The sequence below is a fragment of the Megascapheus bottae genome, chromosome 10 (assembly GCF_031878675.1).
Source record: "Megascapheus bottae isolate mThoBot1 chromosome 10, mThoBot2.hap1, whole genome shotgun sequence".
NCBI lineage: Eukaryota > Metazoa > Chordata > Mammalia > Rodentia > Geomyidae > Megascapheus > Megascapheus bottae.
In genome coordinates, this window is record NC_143518.1 from 22,104,618 (window position 1) to 22,131,302 (window position 26,685).

A 26,685-nucleotide genomic window follows, 5' to 3' on the forward strand; every position below is an offset into this window, starting at 1 on the left:
CTTCCTGAGCTTCAGTTGTGTTTGCTGGGAGCGGAGCACGTGGTGGGCCCTCATCTCAGCCCACATCTTTTGACAGCTGGAGGTGGGACCGGAAACGCTGGAGCCCAAAGCGGGAATCATGTGGAGCCGGACGTAGAGGAATGAGGCGTACTCATCCATCATGGGGAGATCATGTGTGTGCGCGGCCCTGACGGTGCCAAGAGCCACCCCGGGCCCTAAGACTGAGAGAGGCCGTCGTTATGCAAATTAGGTGGGCTTGGGGCAATAACCGGGCGGGTGTGCGTCCTGGGGTGGGAGGGCCCGAGGGAGGCGTGGCCACGACAGACCACGCCCTCCGCGTCGCGGAGGTGACTAGGCGGGCGGGGAGCAGGGGCGCTCTGCCCCGCGGTATCTCGTTGCTCGGCGGTTTAAAGATGGCGGCGGCGGTGGAGGCAGTGGCGGCGGCTTTGAGGGTGCGGAGTCGCCGGAGGCGAAAGGAAAAGCGAAGTGTGTGAATCGCCGAGAGGTAGCGCGGTGGTTGCTGTGAGGATTCCAGGTGCTGAGTCGCCAGAAACCCTGTCCTAGGGGTTTGGGCTGGGAAGGAAAGGCCGAAGCCGGGCACGGAGCCTGAGGCCGGAGCCCAGGAGGAATGTGACCGGGGGTCGGCGGTGGCGCGGCGGAACGCGAGCGCCAGGATGGGGCAGCAGGTGGGCCGCGTCGGGGAGGCTCCCGGGCTCCTCCAGCCTCAGGCGCGTGGGATCCGCGGCAGCAGTGCGGCTAGGCCCTCGGGCCGCCGGCGGGACCCGGCGGGGCGTACCGCGGAGACCGGCTTCAATATCTTCACCCAGCACGGTAAGTGTGTCCTGGAGCCAGCCGGACGGCGCGAGGGATACCGGGGGTGGAGTTGGGGCGGGGTTCGAAGCCCGGGGCGCACGGGCGGCCTCGGGGGGCCGAGGGTTGTCGGAGCGTGGGGGCGGAATCTGCTGCCATCTGGGCCAGTCATGGGAGGCGGAGTGCCACCCCTCCCCCGCCCGGCTCCGGGCTCCGGCTGGGCTGGCAGCGCTGGGGGCGGAGGGGAGAGCGGTGGTCTTCTTGACGTGGGGAGGATGAGGGGCGGGGGTGAGGGGAAGGCTGGCCTCTGCGTCGGGACGCGACTCTGCGCGTCTGTGAGACCATGGATGATCTCCTCCTCCGAGGGAGAAAGATGAAGGGAAGCTTGGGGCCCGATCCACGAGGTGGGAGCAGCATTAACTGGTTGTTAGGGAAAAGAAATAGGAAAATCGGAAACCGAGTCTGGGGAGAGTGTGGCACATGTGTCAGTCTGGCTATGCCGTGCGGTGGCAGAATGTCCTTAGTAGCTTTCTGTTGGCAAGGTAAGGGGAGAATCTCATCGTTTTGGATTATTTGCCCCTCAACTAGAAATAGAGGGCTTTGCCTCTATTTGGACTAGGACATAGGATTCTCGGGTGGTTGTCAGGGATTATACGTTGGTTGGTATAGATAGGACGTTAGTGTGGATATGGAGAGGAGTTTTTCCTTTGTATCACTTTTGTGTGTTTGTGGTGGGGGGGATGTGTAAGCTTACATACACATGCGTACATCCTTGGATATATAGCTAGCTATATAGTTTGGACTCATTTTTAGAGTTGTTTCTGAACTCTGAATGTCATACACTTATCAGAATACATGCTGAATTTTTCATATTTATTACATACGTGTTATACTGTGGTACTATGTAATTTGTAAATATCAACAATATGAAGACTGGAGAATTACTCTAAACAGTACATGTTTACTGTGAAAGCACTAGAAAGTTAAATCTCCAGCACCCACCTTACCTCACCAAAAATAAACTCAAAATAATAAAAAAATACAATAAGAGTACCCTGTTTTTGCTTTGCTACAGCATTTTTGTTTTTTGTTTTTTTTTAGAGCCATATCTCAAAGAATGAAAAGGAGAAAGGGAGAAAGGAAAACTTCATGGGATCAGTATCTTAAGATTTGAGTACTAGAGATGGTATGTGTCTTCCATAGAAAATACTGAAGAGATAAATGCTGGTGGTTCAAGCTTGTACATTCAGGAAATTGAGATATGAAGGATCTCAGTTCAAAGCCAGCTCTGCAGAAAATTCATCTATACTCCATCTCTAAAATAACCAGCAGCAAAAAGATTACAGGCCTGGATTCATTGGTAGAGGAAGTAAACAAGTCTAACATGTGTAAGGTCCTGAGTTCAAGTTTTGGTATCTAAAAAAAAGACTGAAATTGGATGAGAAATGTTGGACTTTTAATTTTACTGAAGATTGGTATAGAAAAAAATCAGGTATAAAAGCTGGAGGGTTTTCTATACTATGCGATTCAGTTAAGGAGAGAAAGCAAAAGAGATGAAATTTTGGAGGACATAATGGTAGATCCAGGTGAAATGAACCCAAGGATTTGTGACTGTGAGGCGAGTTCTGTGCTTGGACTTGTGAGTAAAATAATCCCTCCCCAAATTTTTTTTGTTTGCTGTCCCTAGTATTTGAATTCAGTGTTTTATGCCTGGTAGGTAGGCAGGCATGCTACTGCTTGAGGCATGCCACCAACCCTTTTGCTCTAGGGGGGGGGGGGGGTGGTGTGTGTGTGTGTGTGTGTGTGTGTGTGTGTGTGTGTGTGTGTGTGTGTGTGTGTGTGTGTGTGTGTGTGTGTGTGTGTGTGTGTGTGTGTGTGTGTGTGTGTATGGGTGTATGGGTGTATGGGTCCTGGAGTTTGAACTCAGGCTGCACTCTGTCTTTGTGGTGTTTAATTGGAAACCTTTTCCTGTACTGTCTGCCTTCAAATAGTGATCCTTGAGCATGAGCCGCTCTAGTAATTTTTGATATATATATATGTATATATATATATACATATACATTTTTTTTTTTTTTTGCCAGTTGTGAGGCTTGAGCTCATGGCCTGGGCACTGTCCTTGGACTTTTCTCAAGGCTAGAGCTTTACCACTTGAGCCACAGCACCACTTCCAGCTTTTTGCTATGTATGTGGTACCGGGTCTTCGTGCATGCTAGGCAAGCATTTTAACACTAGCCCAAACTCCTGGCTCCTTTCTTTTTCTTTTTGCTAGTTCTGGGCTTGAGCTCAGGGCCTGCACACTGTCCTTGGACTTTCTCAAGGCTAGAGCTCTACCACTTGAATCTCAGCACCACTTCTGGCATTTTTTTTTTTCCTATGTACGGAGGAATCGAACCTGGGTCTTCATGCATGCTAGGAAAGCACTTTACCACTAGGCCAAACTCCCGGCCCCGTAATTTTTGATATATTTGCCTTACCTTTTCGTCAGGGCTGGCCAGAGCTTCTCAACATAGGTGAGATGACACCTATGCCCCATTTTTCCTTTTTTTGTTTTCTTTTGAAATGAGGCATTGAAAGCTTTTTCTTTGCACAGGTGTTAGGGATCTACTATCTTCCCAATCTCAGTTGCCTACGTAACTGGGATGACAGCTGAGCCCTGATTCTAGCTGTTGATTGAGATGGGATCTCCTGAACTTTTGGCCTAGGATATCCTCAAACAGCAGTGATTCTGCAGTCTGCTTCCTAAGTAGCTTTCGATAAGATTACGGATGTGAGACACCTATATCAGGTTGGTAATTGTTTCTTTTCTTTTCTTTTTTTTTTTTGCCAGTCCTGGGCTTGAACTCAGGGCCTGAGCACTGTCCTTGGACTTTCTCAAGGCTAGAGCTCTACCACTTGAGCCTCAGCACCACTTCTGGCTTTTTTTTTTTTTTCTATGTATGTGGTGCTGAGGAATCGAACCCGGGTCTTCATGCATGCTAGGCAAGCACTTTAACCACTAGGCCAAACTCCTGGCCCCTGGTAATTGTTTCTTAATGGAGAAGGTATGGGTGATTTGAGCCATCTTAGCATCCATTTCTTTTTTTTTTTTTTTATTTTTTATTATAATTAGTAAAAAGGTTACATGATATTTGCCAGATAGAAGGTGCATTAATTCACGTACATTGTTACCCTTTCACATGCCTTGGTACCCCTTTCCCTCCCCCCCCCCCACACCCCCTTAGCATTCCATTTCTGCTGTTAGAAATGTGTTTGGGAATGTCTTCCAGGTATATGACTGTTTTCTGCACATGAGATTTGAATTCATTTTTGTTGAAATCACTTTTTAAAATAGGAAAGAATTGGGCCGGGAGTTTGGCCTAGTGGTAGAGTGCTTGCCACAAAGACCCAAGTTTAATTCCTCAGTACTAAATACATAGAAAAGCCAGAAGTGGTCCAGTGGCTCAAGTGGTAGAGCTCTAGCCTTGAGGAAAGCCCGAGGACAGTGCTCAGGCCCTGTGTTCAAGCCCCAGGACTGGCAAAAACAAAACAAAAACCAGGAAAGAATGGATTAATCGTTTTTTAGGGAAGAAATCATCTAAATAGCTTTACTTTATGTGAAATGTTAGTATGCATTAAACTTGGTTTGTGCATTAACAATGACTATCTCCAGAGTCTAGTATTTAATTCAGGACATAAGATTTTATATACCAGAAGGAAGTTATTAAGAGTAGAATAGGAAGAGATTTTGGCGAATGGACAAGATTTGGATTTGTGGAACAGAAAAAGAAAAAGCTTGATAGGAGAAACAATTTGAGCAGGTAGAATGGGAATAGATGCAGTTTGGTGATGGCATAGGTAGGTGGTAGTAATGAAGTAGCCTAACCTTATAAGTTGGAAAAATACATTCAGAGCAAAAATTGTTGGAAGAATCAAGTTCTGATCCAGACTTTGGTCCATTTTTGAGTTGCTTGCTGTCTTTTCTCCCTTACATCTCTTTTCATTAGACTTTCCTCCTTATGTAGTCTAGGTTGGCTCAAAGTGGAAACCCTCTTGCATTAGACTCCCACATGGTAGAATTATGGACATTCATGTCTGGCTATTCTTGTCTTTGTGTTTCTTTATCTTTAAATTAACAATACCGTATACTGTTATAATTTTTTAATTGTCACTGGGAAGTTTTGGGAAGAAAAATGAAAGGATTGGATCAAACTTTTTTTTTTTTTTTTTTTTTTTTTTGGTGTGTCATGGGGCTTGAACTTTGGGTCTGGGCCCTGTCCCTGAGCTCTTCAGCTCATGGCTACCGACCTATCCCCCCACTTCCCAATTTCCAGTGATTAACTGGAGATATGAGTCTCACGATCTTTAGTGCCCAGACTGGCTTTGAACCGAGATCCTCAGATCTCAGCCTCCTGAGTAGCTAGGATTACAGGCATGAGCAACCATGCCGGACTACTTTTTTTCTCTTTGAATACCTATTGTCCTGGGTTCTGATAATGAGTACAGTAATAAATGACACAGGAAACGTAATTTAAGTTTTGTTTTGCCAGTCCTGGGGCTTGAACTCAAGGCCTGGGCCCTGTCCTTGAGCTTCTTTTGCTCAAGGCTAGCACTCTGTTACTTGAGCCACAAAGCTATTCCTGCATTTTATGTTTATGTGGTACTGAGGAATTGAACCCAGTGCTTCATGCATACTAGGCAACCACTCTACCACTAATTCCCAGCCCAGTCTTTGTTGTTGTTGTTGTTGTTCTCGGTCTTGGGACTTGAACTCTGGGCCTGGGTGTTGTCCCTGAGCTCTTCAGCTCAAGGCTATTGCCCTACCCCTTGAGCCACAGCACCATTTCTGTTTTTCTGGTGATTAATTGGATTAAGAGTTTCACAGACTTTTTAGTGCCTGGGCTGGCTGTTGAATAGTGATCCTTAGACCTCAGCCTCCTGAGTAGCTAGTATTACAGTTAGCCCAATCTGTTTTTATAAATACTTGCCTAGCATGCATGAAGACCCAGGTTCGATTCCTTAGTACCACATACATAGAAAAGCCAGAAGTGCTGTGGCTCAAGTGGTGGAGCTCTAGTCTTGAGAAAGCCCAAGGACAGTGCTCAGGCCCTGAGTTCAAGCCCCAGGACTGGCCAAAAAATAATAAATAAAATAGCAGACTAAGGTGTCTTAGCCTAGGCATTCATTATTGACATTTCAGATTGTATAGTTGTTGATGTGGGAACCTGTATATAGGAGGATGTTTAGCAGCATGTTTAAGGAGGTAGGAGGTGTGTAGGTATTTATAAAGACATCATTAAAAATAAATGAGTTTAGGGGAAATTTTATATTAGTCAAATCATCCTATTGTATATTTATGTATTTGAGTGTGTATATGTCTGTATGACAGTATTGAGCTTAAAGTCAGGGCTGATATTCTTTAGCAGTTTTGCCCAGGACTAGCACTCTGAGTGGTCTTTATGTACTAGATGCCAGTAGAATTCACTTTTGCCTGCTCAGGTATAACTTTATTTATTCCTTCCCACCCCTCCCAAGATTTCTAAATTCCTTGAAGAAAAAGGGAGGGCAAAATTACCCTTAGTTATCAGTGTTTAGAAATATGAGACAGATTCTGAATTAAAAGATGAGTAAATTAGATTTGAGTGTTTGTTCTTGGACATCTCATTAATATTGATTCTAGAAGTATTGTAAATCCATTGTTTTCAGTTAGTAATATTGAGGTTTTTAGTATATAATTGCATATATGCTATTTAGGTCTGACAGGTTCTTGAGTTTACATGTAGGTTTTAAATAGTATTCATAGTTTATTAGTGATTTTTTTTCTTTAATCAAAATGATATTTTTTTTCTTTGTTAATATGTGACTGGTTTGCCCTGCCAAAGTACTTTAGTGAGTGTAATGGAGGAGTTGCTAGGATTATATGAGTGAGCCACCAATATTCAGCTTACTGTATTATCACTAACAACATCATGACCCTTTATTAGTCTAGGTAAATTTCAGTAAAATACTTTCCTTACCTTAGTGATTGTTTTTTTCACTTACTTGGTGTACTTACTTTACCTTGTAATCCTTGTAGTTACTGTAAGTATAATTTTCTGCACTAAATTTCCTAATTGTTTACTGTTAGTATACAGTAGGCTCTTCTTCCCTTTTGCTTGTATCATTCCTCTCCACCCCCAGTTGGCATGCTTGGTCAGCTGGTGTTTTACCAGTTGAGTCCAGTCTGTAGTTTTGCACCAATAATTTTGGAGATGTAATTTTAAGCATTTTTTGGCCTGGGTTGGCTTTGAACTACTATCTTGCAGATGTTTGTGTGTGTGGCTCAGACTGGTGATGTTTCTTTGTTGATGTTGGGTCATGTTGCCTTATTGTACTTACTATATCTAGTGGCTTTGAACTGCCATCCTCAGATCTCAGCTTCCTGAGTAGCTAGAATTACAGGCATGAGCCACTGTGCCTGGCTGTCATAGTAGCTTTTTGCCACTGTTTTCATTTTCTTAAAACTTAAATAATTAGCTGGGAGCATGGCCTAGTGGTAGAGTGCCTGCCTAGCACGCACCAAGCCCCAGGTTCGATTCTTTGGCACCACATACACATACACAAAGCCAGAAGTGATGCTGTGGCTCAAGTGGTAGAACACTAGCTCTGAGAAAGCCCAAAGATGGTGCTCAGGCCTTGAGTTCAAGTCTCAGGACTGGAAAAAAAACCCTAGTTTTTTGATGATTATTCTATAAAAATTTTAAAGCTGTTATTAGTCTATCTTGTTCACTTTACTGGGAAACTTAATATAAGTCATTTGGCTGAGAGGAGATGTGGTAGGTTATGTGTAGAGATCATCTGTATTTTATCATGAATACAAGCTTTGTCCCTTAGCTTTCCATAAAAGTATATGTAGTAAATGTAGTTATCAACATACATATATGTATGTAACAAATCTTTTTAGAGAACTCTCTAATATTTTAATGGGTGATGAGAAATTGTAGGTATTTGTCTGTATTAATTTGTGTATCTTTTTTTAGTGGAGGGGGATCATGGGGCTTGAACTCTAGCCTGGGCCCTGTCCCTGAGCTCTTCAGCTCAAGGCTACTGACCTACCCTTAAGCTGTTGCCCCACTTTCCACTTTCTAGTGATTAATTGGAGATAACAATCTCTGGGCTTGGTATTGCCCAGGCTGCCTTTGAACTATGATCCTCAGATCTCAGCCTCCTGAGTAACTAGGATTACAGGTGTGAGCTACCACGCCTGGCTTAATTTGTATATCTTAATGTCATTTCTTTTTTTAAAAATTCATTTATTTTTATTTTTTTGCCAGTCTTGGGGCTTGAACTCAGGGCCTGAGCACTGTCCTGACTTTGACCCTTGATCCTCAGATCTCAGCCTCCTGAGTAGCTAGGATTACAAGTGTAAGCCACTGGCGTAGCTGACTTCTGACTTTTTTCTATGTAAGTGGTACTGAGGAATCAATCTAGGTCTTTGTGCGTGCTAAGCAAGCACTCTGCCACGAGGCCAAACTCCCGAGCCCTCTTTAATGTCATTTCTGGTGGTTGGTATCTACAAGAAAGTAAGTGATTACTGTTTAGTTTGTGCTCTTGCACTTAAGGGAAAGTTTTATTTGACAAATATATTCCTCATGTTGGTGAGCTGGTGACAATTAATTGTCAGTGTTCTATATTAGTAGTTGAAAACATTGGGTTACAACTCTGAGCATTGGTTTGGCAAATGTAAGCCTTGGAGGCATGTAAGAGATATATTCTGTGCATAGTTATAAGAATTCTGGATTCTTTTTACATTACATTTGGTCTTATGTTTAACTTTAAAGTTAAATTCTTATATCCCAGCTAATTATACTGTCATTTGATCATATCAAGAATATAAAACTAGTACTCTGCCACTTGAGCCACAGTGCCACTTCCAGTTGTGGTTTTTTTTTTTTTTTTTTTTTTTTTTTGTGATACTGAGAAATTGAAACCGGGCTTCATGTATGCAAGGCAAGCGCTCTGTCACTGGGCCACATTCCTAGCCTGGTACAGGATTTTGAACTCAGGTCTTCAAGCCTTCTTATTTGATAACCTGTGCGTGGCTCCAGTTACCATTTGTTGGCATCTTTTTTTTTTCTTTTTGGTAGTATTCTATGATAATACATAATGAGCATGTGCTTTTCAGCTTTGTTGCAAGGTTTAATTATTGCACTTAATTATGGCTAGTAGGCAGGCGTGATTTGAGAGTTTGACTGAGTTCTCTGCTGTTCCTAGGAGGTGATAGCCTACATGGATGTTACACTATCTTTAAAAAGATAATTCATGATAATATAAAGTAACCAAATATGACATATGAAGTTGATTTTATTAAGAGTTAATAAGTAGTTTGTTCATTTTGAGATAAGACTTCATATACTTTAATCAGAACTAATTGTTAAGAAATTTAGATAGTGTTGCCAGGAAAATATTTTAGATAATTAGTATTGCCAGAAATGTATGTAGGAGATCAGTAGAATAACTTTTCTGACCTTCATGTAAAAAATATATTTTACACTTAAAATTCTTGAGGCTTTTTGGTTTTCCAGTTGCATGCTTTCAATTATAACATTGCTGCAACCATTTCTAACCATGATGATAATAGTATGTAATTTTGTGTAAGATTTACATGGGTTTACGAATTTGTTATCTTAAGTATGAAAATATTTAGAACCTGCAGGCTTTGAAATCATGTATTCGTCCTTTCTGCCTGCCTGCCTGCCTGCCTGCCTGCCTGCCTCCCTCCCTCCCTCCCTCCCTCTCTCTCTCCCTCCCTCCCCCCCTCCCTCCTTCCCTCCCTTCTTCCCTCCCTCCCTTCCTTTTTTTGGCCAGTCCTGGACTTGAGCTCAGGGTCTGAGCACTGTTCTTGGGTTTTCTCAAGGCAAGAACCCTACCACTTGAGTCACAGCACTACTTCTGACTTTTTCTGTATATGTGGTACTGAGGAATCAAACCCGGTCTTCGTACATGCACCCTACTTTTTCTCTTTTTGGTTGTGGTACTCAAGGCTAGAGCTCTACCACTCAAGCCACAGAACCACTTGTGGTTTTTGAGCCTGATGGTAAGGCTATAGAATTAAACTGGGTCCAGAAGCGTGGCCTAGTGATAGAGTGCCTGCCTAACATGCATGTAGGTGCTTGGCTCAAGTGGTAGAGTGCTAGCCTTGAGAAGTTCCAAGGAGTGTGTGTCTCGTCCCTGAGTTCAAGCCCAAGGAAGGCAAAAAGGGAAAAATAAATGAATTAAACTGCCTGTAGCATTTTGTTAACTATGTGAGTGACCCTGGGAAAGTTATTTAACATTCCTGTAATTCAGCACCCGTATTTGTAAACTACTTGTTAGATACCTACTGCACTTAACAAAATACTTTTCCCTGGAGTACTCAGTATGGAGTTAGTGCTGCTGCTGCTTCTTCCTCTTCTTCCTCTTCGTCTCCTTCTGTGGGTCATGGGGCTTGAACTTAGCCTGGGCATTGTCTCTGAGCTCTTTAGCTCAATGCTACCACCCTTACCCTTGAGCCAAGGCCCACTTCCTGTTTTCTAGAGGTTAATTGGAGATAAGAATCTCAAGTCCTTTTGTGCCTTGGCTGGCTTTGAACCTTGATCCTCAGATCTCAGCTTCCTGAGGAGCTAGGATTACAGGCATGAGCCACTGCGTCTGGCTTGCCTTTTTTTTTTATTGTTTTGCTATACGAAATGCTAGTTTTTTCTCGTAATCTAAAAAATATTTCTGCCTCTTCTTGTTTGGGATATTAACTTTATAAGCAGTTGCTCTAGCTAATTAGACTAAAATACATTATTATGGGTTAGTAATAACATATTTTTGGACTTGGTAGATAGTGCATAAAAAAATTTTTTTTTGAGACTAAGTATGGTGGGTTATGCTTGTAATCCAAGCTACTAGGAGGCAGAGTTCATCAGTTTTAGGGATGCTCAGGTCAAAATGTAGTGGGATTCTATCTCTAGATATAAGCTACGTGGGAGTTATAGATAGATAGGAGGGACACAGTATGGTCATCCTGGGCAAAAATTTGGAAATCTATGTGAAAAAAAATTAAAGCAAAAAGAATTTGGAGTGTAGCTCCAATGACAAACTCAAGTGACAGAGTGATTGCCTTTTATACATGAGTCTCTGAGGTCATACCCAAATATCACTCCTCTCCCATTTTTAAAAAAATTTTAAATTATTATTATTTTCCAGTCCTGGGCTTGAACTCAGTGCCTGAGCACTGTCCTTGGACTTTCTCAAGGCTAGAGCTCTACCACTTGAGCCTCAGCACCATTTCCGGCTTTTTTTCTATGTTTGTGGTACTGAGGAATTGAACCCGGGTCTTTGTGCATGCTAGGCAAGCACTCTACCACTAGGCCAAACTCCCAGCCCCTAAATTATTTTTTTTAGTGCTATAATTAAATACAGAGCCTCACATATGTTTGGTAAGCAGTTATATTGAGCTATACTTCCAGTTTCCCCATCTCTGTTTTAAAACACTGGGTCTTAAGGCTGAAGCAGAGGGATTGAGAGTCCTAGATCAACCCCTCCAGTCAATAAGAAGGAACAACAACAAAAGATAGAATTACTCTGTTAACTTATACAGATCATAACTGCTCATTCAAGAGATCTTATTTCCTCAATATCTCAAGTAGCTTAGTGTGTAGGTGTACAATAACTCACTAAGCTTGAAAAGAAATTTATTTATTTATTTTTGTCATGGGGCTTAGACTCTGGGCCTAGGCTCTGTCTCTGAGCTCTTCAGCTCAAGGCTACCACCCTACCCCTTGAGCCACAGCGCCACATTCCAGTTTTCTAGTGGTTAATTGGAGATAAAGGTCTCACGTTCTTTAGTGCCTAGGCTGGCTTTGGACCAAGATTCTCAGATCTCAGCCTCTTGAGTAGCTAGGATTACAGGCATGAGCCCGGCTTTGTGGTGATAATTTCAAGGAAATTTTTTTGCCCCAACTAGCTTCAAACCATGATCACAGGGAATAAAAGTGAAGTTCAACACAAAAGCCATTACAGAAAATACTCATTCTCATGGAAACTGAACCATACTTTGCTCAGTGGTCATTGAAGAGATAGAAAGGGAAATTCAAATGTTTCTAGAATTCAGTATAAATGAACACATGGAATACCAGTTCCTTTGGGAGATGGCAAAGGTAGTACTCAGAGTAAAATTTATAGCTATGAGTAACTACATGAAATTAGAGAAATTCAAATCAGCACTCTTAATGATCCTCTAAAGCTCCTAAAAAACAGCAGAAACAAGCCAAACCGTAATTCTGTAACTAGAAAACAAATTTAAAAAATGGATCAGAAATAGATGACATAGAGAACTGAAAAAACATAAAACATCAACAAAATATTGGTTCTTTCAAAAAATTAACAAAATTAGCTGGATTACAGCTCACGCCTGTAATCCTAGCTACTCAAGAGGCTGAGATCTGAGGATCGCAGTTCAAAGCCAGCCCCATTCAAAGCCAGGCTGCCACTGAGGAACATGAGACTCTTATCTCCAATTAACCACCAGAAAACTGGAAGTGGTTCTTGTGGCTCAAGGGGTAAGTCAGTAACCTTGAGCTGAATTCCTCAGGGACAGTGCCCAGGCTGAGTTCATGCCCCCACAACCACCCTCACCCCCCCCCCCCGCCCCCCCCAAAAATGGACAAAACTGACAGGCTCTTAGAAAAATCTAAGAAGAGAAATCACCCAAATAAAAGTAGTAATGAAAAAGAGAACACTGGGCAGGAAGTTTTGCATAGTGGTAGAGTGCTTGCCTAGCCTGCATGAGGACCTGGGTTTGATTCCTTGGTATTACATATGTAGAAAAAGTTAGAAGTGGGGGAGGAAAATGGGGATAAAAATGAGAAGGGGTATCAATATATGTGAACTAATGCACCTCCTATCTAGTGAATATAACTGTAACCCTTCTATTAATTACAATAAAAAGAACATAATTTTTTTTTTTTTTTAAAGAAAAAGCTAGAAGTGGTACTATGACTCAAGTGATAGAGCTCTAACTTTGAGATGCCCCAGGACTGGCAAAAACAAAACAAAGAGAAAGAGAAAAAGAGCATCATAACACAAAAAGGTAAATTCAGATATTTTATTTTATTTTATTTTTTGCCAGTCCTGGGCTTGAGCTCAGGGCCTGAGCACTGTCCTTGGACTTTCTCAAGGCTAGAGCTCTACCACTTGAGCCTCAGCACCACTTCCGGCTTTTTTTTCTATGTATGTGGTACTGAGGAATCGAACCTGGGTCTTCATGCATGCGAGGCAAGCACTTTAACCACTAGGCCAAACTCCCGGTCCAAATTCAGATATTTTAAGGGAATACTTTGCAAACCTTTATGCCAATAAATTGAGAATCTGGCAGAAGGGATCCTTTCCTAGAGAACCTCAAGATCCCTAAATTGAGACTAGATATTACCCAATTAAATAGATCCATAATAAGCTATGAATTTGAAATGAAAATAAAAGACCTTCCATCCAAGCAAATCCCAGGACTTGATGGGTTTACAGCCGAATTCTCTTAAGTTCTTCAAAGGAGAACTAACACCAATGAAATAGAGAAGAGATCACTACCAAATTTATGCTATGAAGCCAGTATTATGGTCATCCCAAAACCAGATAGGGACCCATCAAAAGAAGGTAATTATTGACATATCTGTTGGATGAAAATAGGTGCAAAACTTCTCATTAACACTTTGGCCAAATGACTAGCCGAAAATATCATAGACTATGATCAAATGGGATCCATACCAAGGATGCAATGTTGGTTCAACATATATAATTTGGTAAATGTAATACAGCATACCAACAAAAGAAAGGACAAGACTCTCACATGATAATCTTAGTAGTTACAGGAAAAAAAAAACAACTCTTGTCAATAAACAGCATCTTTTTATGATACAAGCTCTAGATATCCTAGGATTATATGGAATGTTCCTCAATGTAGAAGCTGTTACTACAGCCACCATCATACTTCATGGTAGAAAAACTACAAGAATTTCCCCTAAAATTAGGAACTAAACAAAGGATGTTGTTCACTCCTCTTTTACTACTCTAATACAATGTTGGAAAAACATAATGGGGATTCAAATAAGGAAAGAAGAGGCAAAACTTTTCATACTTGCTGATGACTTGAATCTGTGTTTTAAAAATCTTATAGGCTGGCTGGGAGTTTGGCCTAATGGTAGAGTGCTTGCCTAGCATGCACGAAGACCCAGGTTCTATTCCTCAGTACCACATACACAGAAAAAAGCCGGAAGTGGTACTGAGGCTCAAGTGGTAGAGCTCTAGCCTTGAGAAAGTCCAAGGACTCAAGCCCAGGACTGGCAAAAAAAAAAAAAAAAAAAATCTTATAGGCTCTTTCCCCAAGCTAGTAGAACTAATTAAAAATTTTGGTAAAGGGGCCAGGAGTATAGCTGAGTGGTAGAGTGCTTGCCTAGCATACTTGAAAACTTGGGTTCGATTCCTTGATACCACATACATTTAAAAAAAAGCCAGAAGTGTTTCTATGGCCCAAGTGGTAGAGCTCTAACCTTGAGAAAGCCTGAGGACTTGGGTGGGGAAAAAGGCTTTGGTAAAAACAGTAAGGTAGAAAATCCACAAAAATTACTTTTGACACTGAAATCAGGAAAGAAACTCCATTTGCAATAGTTAAGAGAAAAAAAGTGGGCATGGGGGGTAGGGGTGAGTTGGGCCTAGTGGTAGTGTGCTTGCCTAGCATGTGCTTCGCCCTGAGTTCAAGCCCCAGGCCTGCCCCCCCCCCCCCAAAACCAACAACAACAAAACAAATATGTGAAGGACCTCTACAGTGAAGATTATAAATATTTGAAGAACAAAATCCAAGATGGTAAAAGGAAGTAAAAACCCTTTTATGTTCCAAGGGTGGCAGAGTTAATATCATGAAAATGGCAATACTACCCAAAGTGATCTATAAATACAATGCTGTACCCATTGTGGGTCATAGGACTTGAATTCGGCCTATGTGCTGTCCCTGAGCTCTTCAGTTCAAGGCTGCCGCCCTACTCTTGAGCCAAGCCCCACTTCCCTTATTCTGGTTTTCTCAGGTTAGAGATGTGTCTCAGGTCCTTTTGTGCCCTGGCTGGCTTTGAACCTTGATCTTCAGATCTCAGCCTCCTGAGTAGTTAGGATTACAGGTGTGAGCCATTGCACCCAGCACCAACATCATATTTTTAATGAGTAGAGAAAACAGTACAAAAACTTAAACCCATAAAAGGCCCTAAGTAGCTAAAGGGATGCCTTAGTACAAAAGTAGTACTGGAGGTATTACAGTATAAAGCTTCAAACTACTATGGAGCTGTAGTGTTGAAAAGTTTGGTACAGACATGCACAGCCGTGGCACAAAATTGAAGACTCAGAAAGAAATCTACACAACTAAGTCATTTAACATGATAACTAAGCCAACAACTTAGGTTGGGATTAAACCTCATTAACAAATGGTACAGACATGCACAGCAGTGGCACAAAATTGAAGACTCAGAAAGAAATCTACACAACTAAGTCATTTAACATGATAACTAAGCCAACAACTTAGGTTGGGATTAAACCTCATTAACAAATGGTAGTGGGGAAATGGGATAACCACATGCAGAAAACAAACTGGATATTTATCCATCACATAACACTAAGATCAGTTCAAAATGAATCAAAGACCTCAATTTAAGATCTGAAATCCTGAAACTGTTATAGGAAGGAGAGAAAAATGAAAACTCCTTGGCACAGGAAGGAAGTTTCTGAATAACAACCTAGTTACACCATAAGTCCAAGAAAGTTTTGATAAATAGGATTGCGTCAAATTAAAATGTTTCTGCATGGAAAAGGACATAGCCAACAAGCTAAAGAAGATGGGAGTTGGCCCGGAGTTTGGCCTAGTGGTAGAGTGCTTGCCTAGCATGCATGAAGACCCGGGTTCAATTCCTTGGTACCACATACATAGCAAAAAGCCGGAAGTGGTGCTGGGGCTCAAGTGGTAAAGTGCTAGCCTTGAGAAAGTCCAAGGACAGTGCTCAAGCCCTGAGCCCAAGCCCAGGACTGGCAAAAAAAAAAAAAAAAAAGAGTTTTTTTTTGTGTTTTTTTTTTTTTTAGTAGGTCATAGGACTTGAACTCTTGGCCTAGGCATTGTCCCTGAGCTCTTGAGTTCGAGGCCACCGTCTTACTCCTTGAGCTACAGCACCATTTCTAGATTTTCTGGTGGTAAATTGATTGGAGTCTCACGGACTTAGTGTTAGCTTTGAACTGAGAGCCTCAGATCTCAGCCTCCCAAATAGCTAGGATTACAGGTGTGAGCCATCATGCCCAGTGGGAGATTTTTGTAGATATACATTATACAGTGACCTAACATTTAGAATATATATAGATACCTTAAATTCTGCTGAGGTCACTTTTTTTTTTTTTAATTTTTTTGGCCAGTCCTGTGGCTTGAGCTCAAGGCCTGAGCACTGTCCTTGGGCTTTTTTCAAGGCTAGTGCTCTACCATTTGAGCCATGGCACCACTTCCAGCTTTTCTATGTATGTGGTACTGAGGAATTGAATCCAGGTCTTTGTGCATGCTAGGCAAGCACTCTACCACTAGGACAAACCCTGGCCCCTGAGATCACTTTTGCGTGCGAGGGGGGGAGCTGGGGGGTCATGGGACGTGAACTGGCCTGGGTGCCATCCCTGAGCTCTTCAGCTCCAGGCCACCATCCTACCCTTGAGCCAAGCCCCACTTCCTGTTTTCCAGAAGTTAGTTGTGCCTGGGCTAACTTTGAACCTCAATCCTCAGATCTCAGCATCCTGAGTAGCTAGGATTACAGGTGTAAACCACGGGCACCCAGCATTGAGGTCACTTCTTGATTGTCTTGGCCTCCTTTGGACAGAACTAGCTTCCCCAGGCTCTGAGGTAACATCCGCTGTGATTACACCTCTTCCTCCTCTTCCTTTTCTTCCTCTTCTTTTTTGCTTGTCCTGGGTCTTGAACTCAGGGGCTTGGGCACTGTCCTTGAGCTTTCTCAAGGCTAACACCCTACCACCTGAGCCACAGTACCACTTCTAGCTTTTTCTATGTATGTGTTACTGGGGAATTGAATCTTTGTGCATGGTAGGCAAGCACTCTACCACTAGGCCAACTCCTAGCCCCTCAGAACTCTTTCATGCATATTATTTGTGTTGCTGATGAAAATTTATGAGTTTAGTTTTTAATCCTAGTTATTTTTGAAGGAGGAAGGTTGGTTGTGGGACTTGAACTCTGGGCCTGGGTGCTATCCCTGAACTCTTCAGCTCAAGGCTAGCGCTCTGCCACTTGAGCCACAGTATCTCTTCTGGTTTTCTGGTGATTAATTGGAGGTAAGAGTCTCAGGGACTTTTTGTGCCCTGGCTGGCTTTAAACTATGATCCTCAGACCCCAACTTCCTGAGTAGCTAGGATTATAGGCTGAGCCACTGGCACCCAACTTAAAAATGTTTTTAAAGTCAAGGTAAATAGCTGCTTACTCAAAAGTTGCAAATTTCAGTAAAAGAAATTTTAAATTAAAATCACAGTTAAATGAGAAACCTTTTGGACGGAACAGAGATTGTTAGAACCAGAACAAAAAGTTATATCTAGCCTTTTTGCTGTTTTGTTTGAAATGTTTCTGTTATCTCAGAACCAAATAAATACCTACATATTACATATTTAAAAAAGTTATATCTAAAGCAATAATTGAAATGGGTAAAACGTGTACTAATGGCAGACTTGAAACTCATATCTTTTTTGTTTTTGCCAGTCCTAGGGCTTGAACTCAGAGCCTAAGCACTCCTTGGGCTTTCTGAAGGCTACACTTGAGCCACAGCAACATTTCCGGCTTTTTCTCTGTATGTGGTACTGAGGAATCAAACCTGGTCTTTGTGCATGCAAGGCAAGCACTCTACCACTAGGCCAAACTCCCAGCCCCAAAACTCAGATCTCTAGGAAGGCTTGTTTGCAAGGTTGGGCCTTGGATGGCATTTGCAGACTTGGGTTTGGGGAGGTTTATGTATTATTCTCAGAACTGTGATGAATGGCGACTTACTGTGCCTAAAGTATTTTTAACTATGTTCTTTATGCAGAATATCTTTCTTCCTCAGAGTCTCATAATATATAATACACACACACACATATATGTTGTGAGGCTTGAACTCTGTCTCTGTCTCATAATATCACACACACACACACACACACACACACACACACACACACACACACACACACACACACACACACACACACACACACGTACGTTGTGAGGCTTGAACTCTGGGCCTGGGTACTATCCCTGAGTTCTTCAGCTTGAGGCTTCTGCCTTACCCCTTGAGTCACAGCACTACTTCTGTTTTCAGGTGGTTAGTTGGAGTTAAGAATCCCATGGACAGGTATCCTCAGATCTCAGCCTCCTGAGTAGTAGCTAGGATTACAGGTGTGAGCCACCGTGCCCTGCATAATTTTTGGGGGGATACTGAGGCATGGTTTCTGTGCCTTGTGCTTGTTAGTTCTGGCTCTGTTTTTCACTTGTTATTTGGAGATAGAACCTTCCTTTCTACTCATGTGCATGTCTGGATTATGATCCTATTTTTTTTGCTTCATGTTATAAGTACAATGACAAGTGTGTGGCACCAGGGCCATCTCAGCCTTCTAGTTGAGATGAAGTTTTGACAAGTTTTCTTCTGGGCCTGGCCTGGAACCCTGATCCTACCAATCTCATCCTCCTCTATAGCTCAGATAATAGGGTCACCCCAGTACACCTTATTGGTTATGAAAGGGTCTTACATGTATGCCTAGGGCCTACAAATACTGTTCTCCCACTCTTAGCTTTCTTTATAGATAGGATTCAGGCATCAGCCACATTGGTGCTTGGTTTGAGAGTCTGAAATTTTGATACAGAGGATGTTTATATGACCACTTCCCTTAGATAGTCCTTGAGTTAGTAAGTTTCTGAAGAGGTTATCTTGAACAGGACAGTTTACATAGTTTCAAACTCATTGTTGGAAGAATTAAGCAAGTCTTTTGTAATTCTAGTAGGAAGAGATGTTTGGAAGCTTGTCCTATTTTCCTTCATTTATTTTCCTCTAAACTGTTTTTTTCCCTTTGCTAGTTTGGTCTTGTATTCTTTTGGTGTAACAAATCATAGCCATGTGTACAATTACATGTAGAATTTTCTCAGTAATTTTGAATTATCAAACCTGAAGGTGAGATTTATGAATACAATGACACAATAATGGATCAGATATAAGTAGAATCTACCATATTTGCATAGAACTTCTACCTGTAAACATTAAACACATACATATTATTTTATAGTAAGATAGTAGGTAGGATAGGATAAAACTAAAAGTAAACGTAATAGAAACTTTATGAAACTTTTTTTTTATAATTTTCTGGTGGGTGTCATGAACTAATTGATACCTCTTTGTAAGTTACATTAACTGAAGAACATGGAAAAGTTGTAAGAATAATTCTGAATTACTTTTTGCCTAGCTTACCCAACACTTAATATTTTTTCTTTTTTCTTTTTGCCAGTCCTGGGCCTTGAACTCAGGGCCTGAGCACCATCTTTGGGCTTTCTCAAGGCCAGAGCTCTATCACTTGAGCCAAAGCACCACTTCTGGCTTTTTTTCTATGTATATGGTACCGAGGACTTGAACCTGGGTTTTTGTACATGCTAGGCAAGCATTCTACCACTAGGCCAAACTCCCGGCCCTCTTTCTCTCTCTCTCTCTCTCTCTCTTTCTTTCCTTCCTTCTTTCCTTCTCTCCCTCCCTTCCTCTCTCCTTCCTTTCCTTTCCTTTCCTTTCCTTTCCTTTCCTTTCCTTTTCCCCTTTCCCTCTCTCCTTCTCTCCTTCTCTCCCTCCCTCTCTCCCTCCCTCCCTCCCTCCCTCCCTCCCTCCCTCCCTCCCTCCCTCCTCTCTCTCTCTCTCTCCCTCTCTCTCTCCCTCTCTCTCTGGCTTGAACTCTGGGCCTGGGCACTGGCCCTGAGCTCTTCAGCTCAAGGCAACCACCCTACCCCTAAGTCACAGCACCATTTCCTCCTCTCTTACATTTTTTCCTCCTCCTTGCCTAGTTAATAAATAACATGTATCAAAATTCCTTGGAAAATCCTTTAAAAGTTTTACTATTCAATTATATAAGCTAGTTAAGCAAGCTTCCCCTAGTGATTTGGTTGTGCACATTACGTTAGTTCATAATTATACGTTGAAAAAATATATAAACAATGAATACATAGTCTTTTTAGGATGGGAAAGTATCTTGCTTTGTTGCTAGGCCAGTCTTGACCACCTGAGCTCAAGTGATCCTTCTTAAGCTTCTGGACTGATGGGACTATAGCTATATGCCACCATGCTCAGTGAATTCATATATATATGAACATATACATATATACATGTATATACATATATGTATATATATGCATATACACATGTGTATATGTACACATATTTATACATGAATATATATGAATTGTTGTCATTCAGATCAATGAAGTAGTTTAACTTCTTATTTTTTATTTTTTTGCCAGTCCTGGGCTTGATCTCAGGGCCTGAGCACAGTCCTTGGACTTTCTCAAGGCTAGTGCTCTTTTGCTTGAGCCTCAGCACCACTCCCGGCTTTTTTCTATGTATGTGGTACCGAGGAATCGAACCCTGGTCTTCGTGCATGCGAGAGAAGCACTCTACCACTAGACCAAACTCCGGCCCATAATTTCTTTGAATATTTTGCTTCAAATTAGTGTTACTGTGAAACAATACATTTTTTTTTTTTTTTTTTGCCAGTCCTGGGCTTGAGCTCAGGGCCTGAGCACTGTCCTTAGACTTTCTCAAGGCTCGAGCTCCACCACTTGAGCCTCAGCACCATTTCTGGCTTTTTTCCATATATGTGGTACCAAGGAATCAAACCCATGTCTTTGTGCATGCTAGGCAAGCACTCAACCACTAGGCCAAACTCCCGGCCCCTCTTTTTTTTTTTTTTTTTTTTTTTGTCAGTCCTGGGCCTTGAACTCTGGGCCTGGGCACTGTCCTTGAGCTCTTCAGCTAAAGGCTACTTCACTACCCTTTGAGCCACAGCACAACTCCGGTTTTCTGGTGGTTAATTGGAGATAAGAGTCTCAAGGATTTTACTGCTGGGGCTGGCTTTGAGCCCCACACTAAATGTGAGATGTTAGTACTCACATCTCAGCCTCCTGAGTAGCTAGGATTGCAGGCATGAGCCACCGTGCCTCACTACATTTCTATTCGTTTTCATGTAAAAAAAAAAAATCCTGGAAGAGTTTATTGGAAACAGCATCTTATGGAAAAACAAATGGGCTTATGCTGTGTTGAAACTACCGTAAATTAAAAATAATGAGTCTGGGAGTTTGGCCTAGTGGTGCAGTGCTTGCCTAACCTGCACGAAGACTTGGGTTTGATTCCTCAGTACCACATGGACTTAAAAAACAAAACAAAACAAAACAAAAAAACGCAGAAGTGGTGCTGTGGCTCAAGTGGTAAAGTGCTTGTCTTGAGAAAGCCCAAGGATAATGCTAAGGTCCTGAGCTCAGGCCCAGGACTGGCAAAAATGAAATTTAAAAAAAAAAAAAAAAGAAGGGGCCGGGAGTTTGGCCTAGTGGTTAAAGTGCTTGCCTAGCATGCATGAAGACCCGGGTTCGATTCCTCCATACCACATACATAGAAAAAAAAAGCTGGAAGTGGTGCTGAGGCTCAAGTGGTAGAGCTCTAGCCTTGAGAAAGTCCAAGGACAGTGCTCAGGCCCTGAGCTCAAGCCCAGGACTGGCAAAAAAAAAAAAGAAAAAAAGAAATTTATAAAAACTGGTTAACACTTTGAATCCCTTCTTTCTCTCTTCCCTACCCCCTTTCTCCTCTCCTTTTCCCCTTCCCTCTCTGTGTAGGGTCTAGGGCTTGGGAGCAGTCCCTGTTTCTTTTGCTCAGTGCTTCAGCACGCTACCATTTGAGCCACAGCTACATTGGTAGCTTTTTTAGTAGTTTATTTGGAGATAAGACTTTCATGTATTTGGCCTTCAGACCGTGGTTTTCAGATCTCAACCTTCTGAGTAGCTAGGTTTATAGGCATGAGCCACTAACAGCCAGCTGAATACTTCATTCTGATTAAAAGGTGCTTTTGAGTTGGGATTATGAGTAAATTTATTGTGATGAAAATAATTGTTCCTTACCAGTCCACTAGGGGATACTGCAGTACTTAGGAAGAAAACTCTGGAAAATTAATTTGAGAAGTACCAGTCTTTATAGAGATTTTGCTTTGATTTTTAAATTTTAGAATTTCTAGTATGATTTCTTTGCTTTGTTTTTCTTTCTTTCTTGGTAGTGTTACTTCCAAATGACTTCTCTGAGCACTTAAAAAATTGAAGTTTGTAATCCTAGCTACTCAGGAGGCTGAGATCTGGGGATCTCGGTTCATAGCCTCCATGGGCACTAAAAATCTTTGAGACTTTACAATTAACCATCAGAAAACTGGAAGTGGTGCTGTGGCTCAAGGGGTAGGGTGGTAGCCTTGTGCTAAAGAGCTCAGGGACAACACCCAGGCCCAGAGTTCAAGTCCTACAATCAACCAAACAAAGCAGAACAAAAGAAAACTGATAATTATACTAATTTTAATAGTATAGTATAAAATAGTGTGTGTGTGTGTGTGTGTGTATTTTTTTTTTTTTTTCTTTTGTGGGTCATGGGGCTTGAACTTGGCCTGGGCACTCTCCCTGAGCTCTTCAGCTCAAGGCTACCACCCTAACCCTGGGCCTGGGCATTGTCTCTGAGTTCTTCAGCTCAATGCTACCGCCCTACCCTTGAGCCAAGCCCTATCTCCAGTTTTTTAGAGGTTAATTGGAGATAAAAGTCTCAGGTCCTTTTGTGCCTAGGCTGGTTTGAACCTTGATCCTCAGATCTCAGCATCCTGAGTAGCTAGGATTAGAGGTGAGAGCCACTGGGCCTGGTCTATTTTTTTGTCGGTCATAGGGCTTGAATTCTGGGCTTGGGTGTTGTCCCTGAGCTCTTCAGCTCAAGGCTAAAGCCCTATCCCTTGAGCCATAGTGCTACTTCCTATTTTTTTCTTTTCATGTATTTTTTATTGTAATTAATAGAAGGGTTACATTATATTCACCAGAAAGAAGGTACATTACTTCACAAACATTGATACCCTTTCTCATGTCTTGGTCCCCATTTCCCTCTCCTTACCCCTCCCCTCATCTTGTTTTCCCCTCTTCCTATCCTATTTCAAATAACCAAATAAGCATATATACAATATATCAGATAACAAGGTAACATACTTTAAGAATATGAGATACCTGATTTTTTTTTAAGTTGTGCTTTTGTGTTTAAAGGCCAACAAGGCTGTTACTCAGTTTTTGTCTGTTAATTTCTCTAAGATAATATGTATTTTTAAAAATATCTTATGAAGGGGCCGGGAGTTTGGCCTAGTGGTAGAGTGCTTACCTAGCATGCACGAAGACTCAGGTTCGATTCCTCGGTACCACATACATAGAAAAAAGCTGGAAGTGGTGCTGAGACTCAAGTGGTAGAGTGCTAGCCTTGAGAAAGTCCAAGGACAGTGCTCAGACCCTGAGCCCAAGCCCTTATGGAGTATGAAATACATAGCATTAGAAACATACAGCAGTATAGTTTATATAAGCTAGGTACCTTCTCAGCCCTTAGCAGGATGAAACAGGAAGATCCCAGATTCAAGGCCATCCTGGGCTAGAAAACTCCCACTAAATAAATAGGTTTTGACAGGTTTTTTTTTTGTGTGTGTGCCATTCCTGAGGTTTGGTCTCAAAGTGTGGGTGCTGTCTCCTAGCCTTTTTGCTCAAAGGTCTTCCACTTGAGCTCTTATTTCCAACTATTTTGGTAGCTAATTGTCGATAAATAGTAACATGGACTTTTTGACCTGGACTGGCCTTCAAACTGCGATCCTCAGATCTCCATCTGTCTATATCTCTGAGTTGCTAGGTTTATAGTTATGTGACAGTGGCTCCCAGCTTTAACAGTTTAGTTTTTATTTCCTATGAGTGGTTTCTCACACCATTCTGTGGCAGCTCTCATCCTCCAAAGCCCACACCTGTCCTAATTCAGAACTCTGGAGGGGACAACATTGCATAAAAGCAGAGTAGAAACCTGTTCCCTTTCCCACCCTCAGTGTTCAAATGAGATTTGCCCCAGTTGGGCGGGGGAGGGATTGTAGAGGTGTGAATTTATAATCAGGTATGTTATTTATTTGATGCCAGCACCGAAGGTTGGACCCAGGTCCTGAACACTGTCCTTGAGCTTTCTCAAGGCTAGAGTTCTACCACTTTGAGCCACAACACCACTTCTGGCTTTTTCTCTGTATGTGGAACAAAAAGTCTAACCCAGGGCTTTGTGAATGCTAGGCAAGCACTCTACCACTAGACCACATTCCTGGCCCATAACATTGCTTGCTTGCTTGCTTGCTGTCTTCCCTCTCTTCCCTCTCCCTTCCATCTCTCTCCTTCCCTCTCCCTCTCTTGTTCTCCCTTTCTTTTTCTTTCTCTCTCTCCTTCCTTCCTTCCTTCCTTCCTTCCTTCCTTCCTTCCTTCCTTCCTTCCTTCCTTTCTTTCTTCCCTCCCTCCCTCCTTCCCTCCCTCCCTCCCTCCTTCCCTCTCTTTTTCCTTCCATCCCTCCCTCTCCTCCTCTCCTCTCCTCTTCCCTCTCTCACTTCCTTCCTTCCTTCTTTGTCCTGGGGCTTGAACTCAGGGCCTGAGCACTGTTCTCAAGGCTAGAGCTCTACTACTTGAGCCACAGCACCACTTCTAGCTTTTTCTCTGTATATGGTACTCAGGAATTGAACCCAGGTCTTCTTTGTTCGTGCTAGGCAAGCACTCTACCTCTAGACCAAATTCCCAGCCCATGAATTAATTCTTTTGCCTGCATGCCAATCTCCAGTGAAGATTCCTTCCTCAGCGGCATTTGTTCCCCTCCCCCCCAATCTTTAACACAGGAGATTGAACCCAAGGCCTTTCACATACTAGTTGTATGCTCTACCATTTAAGCTCTACCCCAGCCTGATGTATTTTAGAAATACGTTTTAACAAAATCATTTTCCTAATCAGGACACTTCAAACTCTAGGGGGTGATTTTAGAAGAATTTACTGCTCCTATTATTACCTGCCTAGATCTTACTGAAAACTCCCTACCCAGAGGACAAAATACTAGTTTTGTTTAAACTCTCTTTTCTTCACCAGAGAGCTTAATAATGTGGGTGGAGGTTAGATTCCCAAGGAATGTTAGCAGCTTGTCTGAGCAGACAGCTGTGCATTTAGAATGTCTGCAAGGTCCATATGCATTTTTCCCCCTGTGGCAGTTTGCATTGTTATTACAAGTTTCAACAATAGTGAGTTATTATTGAATATTACCTGTTTGAAATGTTTCTCCTTATTTTCTACAGAAACATTATACTTTTTTTTTTTTTTTGGTTGTGGGGCTGAGTGCCTGGGCACTGTCCTTGATCTACTTTGTGCTCAAGGCTTTGTGCTCAAGGTTTTTGAGTGGTTAATTAGAGAATCTCTTGGAGACTTGCCTCTGCATAATGCTCACAGCTCAACCTCCTGAGTAGCTATGATTACGGGCGAGAGTCCCTGGTACCCCTGGCATGTTTTTTCTGTTTTTGCACATTTATCTTTGTGATAATAATCAAGGCCTTTAACCAGTTCTTTAAAAGTGAAAGAATAACGAGAGTATTAAATATATGAACTACCTTTTTCCATTTTAAATGTTTTACAAAGTAGGGAAAATAAAATGCCTATGTTTCAAATAATTATCTTCTTTAAAAATTTTAATTTTATATTGTAACAGAATACCCTAACAGAAAACAGCCCTCTTATCTGAAGTTTTAATATGTTTTGCATAATATCCTGCATAAAAGAATAGTTCCTTGGTGCTGGCCCTTATCTACTTTGGCCAAAGGAAATCTCTGTTACCCTGTTTGTTTACTCTTGCTACTATACTGATAACATTTTACTCTTAATTATGGAGAGCCTTGTGTTGTAGGAATGAGGTGTTGAGGTGGTAGATCTTACTTAGAAAAGGATCCTTGATAATGCAGATTCTGTAAACTGAACATGGCAGCCTCACTCTTCTTCCTTCTCTTTTCTTTCTCCCCAAAACCTTTCTTGGAGCTGCTTTGACAGGTTGTATGGGAATGCCATGAGTCATAGTGCATAAAATTCTGATTTACTTACTTGTTGACCATCTTTGTTTGGTTTTTAGCCATCTTTAAGAAGCAGTCCAAACTCTTTAAGAGAACATCAAAGGCTTTCATAATTTGGTGCAGAGATCAATCCCATACATACTCCCTAGGTTCTCCTATAAAATGTGCATGAACCTTCCACACATCAGGTGGCCTGTGTTTCTCAAATAAGTGACAATGCACAGAGACATTTCAGCTGTGTTTGTTTTACATGTTAACTTATGTTTATTCACTAATTCTTAAGTTTAAGACAGGAATACCCGCCAAACCCCAAGTCCTAGGGCTTGAACTCTGGACCCCTGGGCCCTGTCCCTGAGCTATTCAGCTCAAGGCTACTGCCCTACTACTTGAGCCACAGCACCACTTCCCATTTTCTAATGATTAATTGGAGATAAGGAAGAGTCTCACGGACTTTATTACCTGGGCTGGCTTTGAACTGTGATCCTCATATCTCAACCTCCTGAATAGCTAGGATTGTAGGCGTGAGCCTCCTCGCCCGGCCAGGAATACTTTTTAAATGCCAAGATTACCTTTTAAAAATACCTCTGTTGGAACTGATGCTCTGTCTCCAGAGGTAGTATGGTAGCCTTGAGCCGAAGAGCTCAAGGACAAAACCCAGGCCCAGAGGTCAAGTCCCATGACAGAGAGTAAAGAAAAAAAATGCCTCTGCTT

The 26,685-nt window shown here is 42.0% G+C and overlaps 1 protein-coding gene across 3 annotated transcripts in view; it reads left to right on the plus strand.

Annotated features, from left to right (window-relative positions):
• Positions 1–370: 370 nt before the first annotated feature.
• The window catches only part of Abl2 (ABL proto-oncogene 2, non-receptor tyrosine kinase), an 82,721-nt gene continuing 56,406 nt past the window's right edge, over positions 371–26,685 (plus strand). Inside the window, exon 1 of one of the 3 annotated variants that reach the window (XM_090340341.1) lies at positions 371–831. In XM_090340341.1, coding sequence (XP_090196467.1) covers positions 675–831 — 157 coding nt within the window. In that variant the 5' untranslated portion in view covers positions 371–674. The remainder of the gene's footprint in view (positions 832–26,685) is intronic. The other 2 variants (XM_090340342.1, XM_090340346.1) reach the window with 2 other exon arrangements.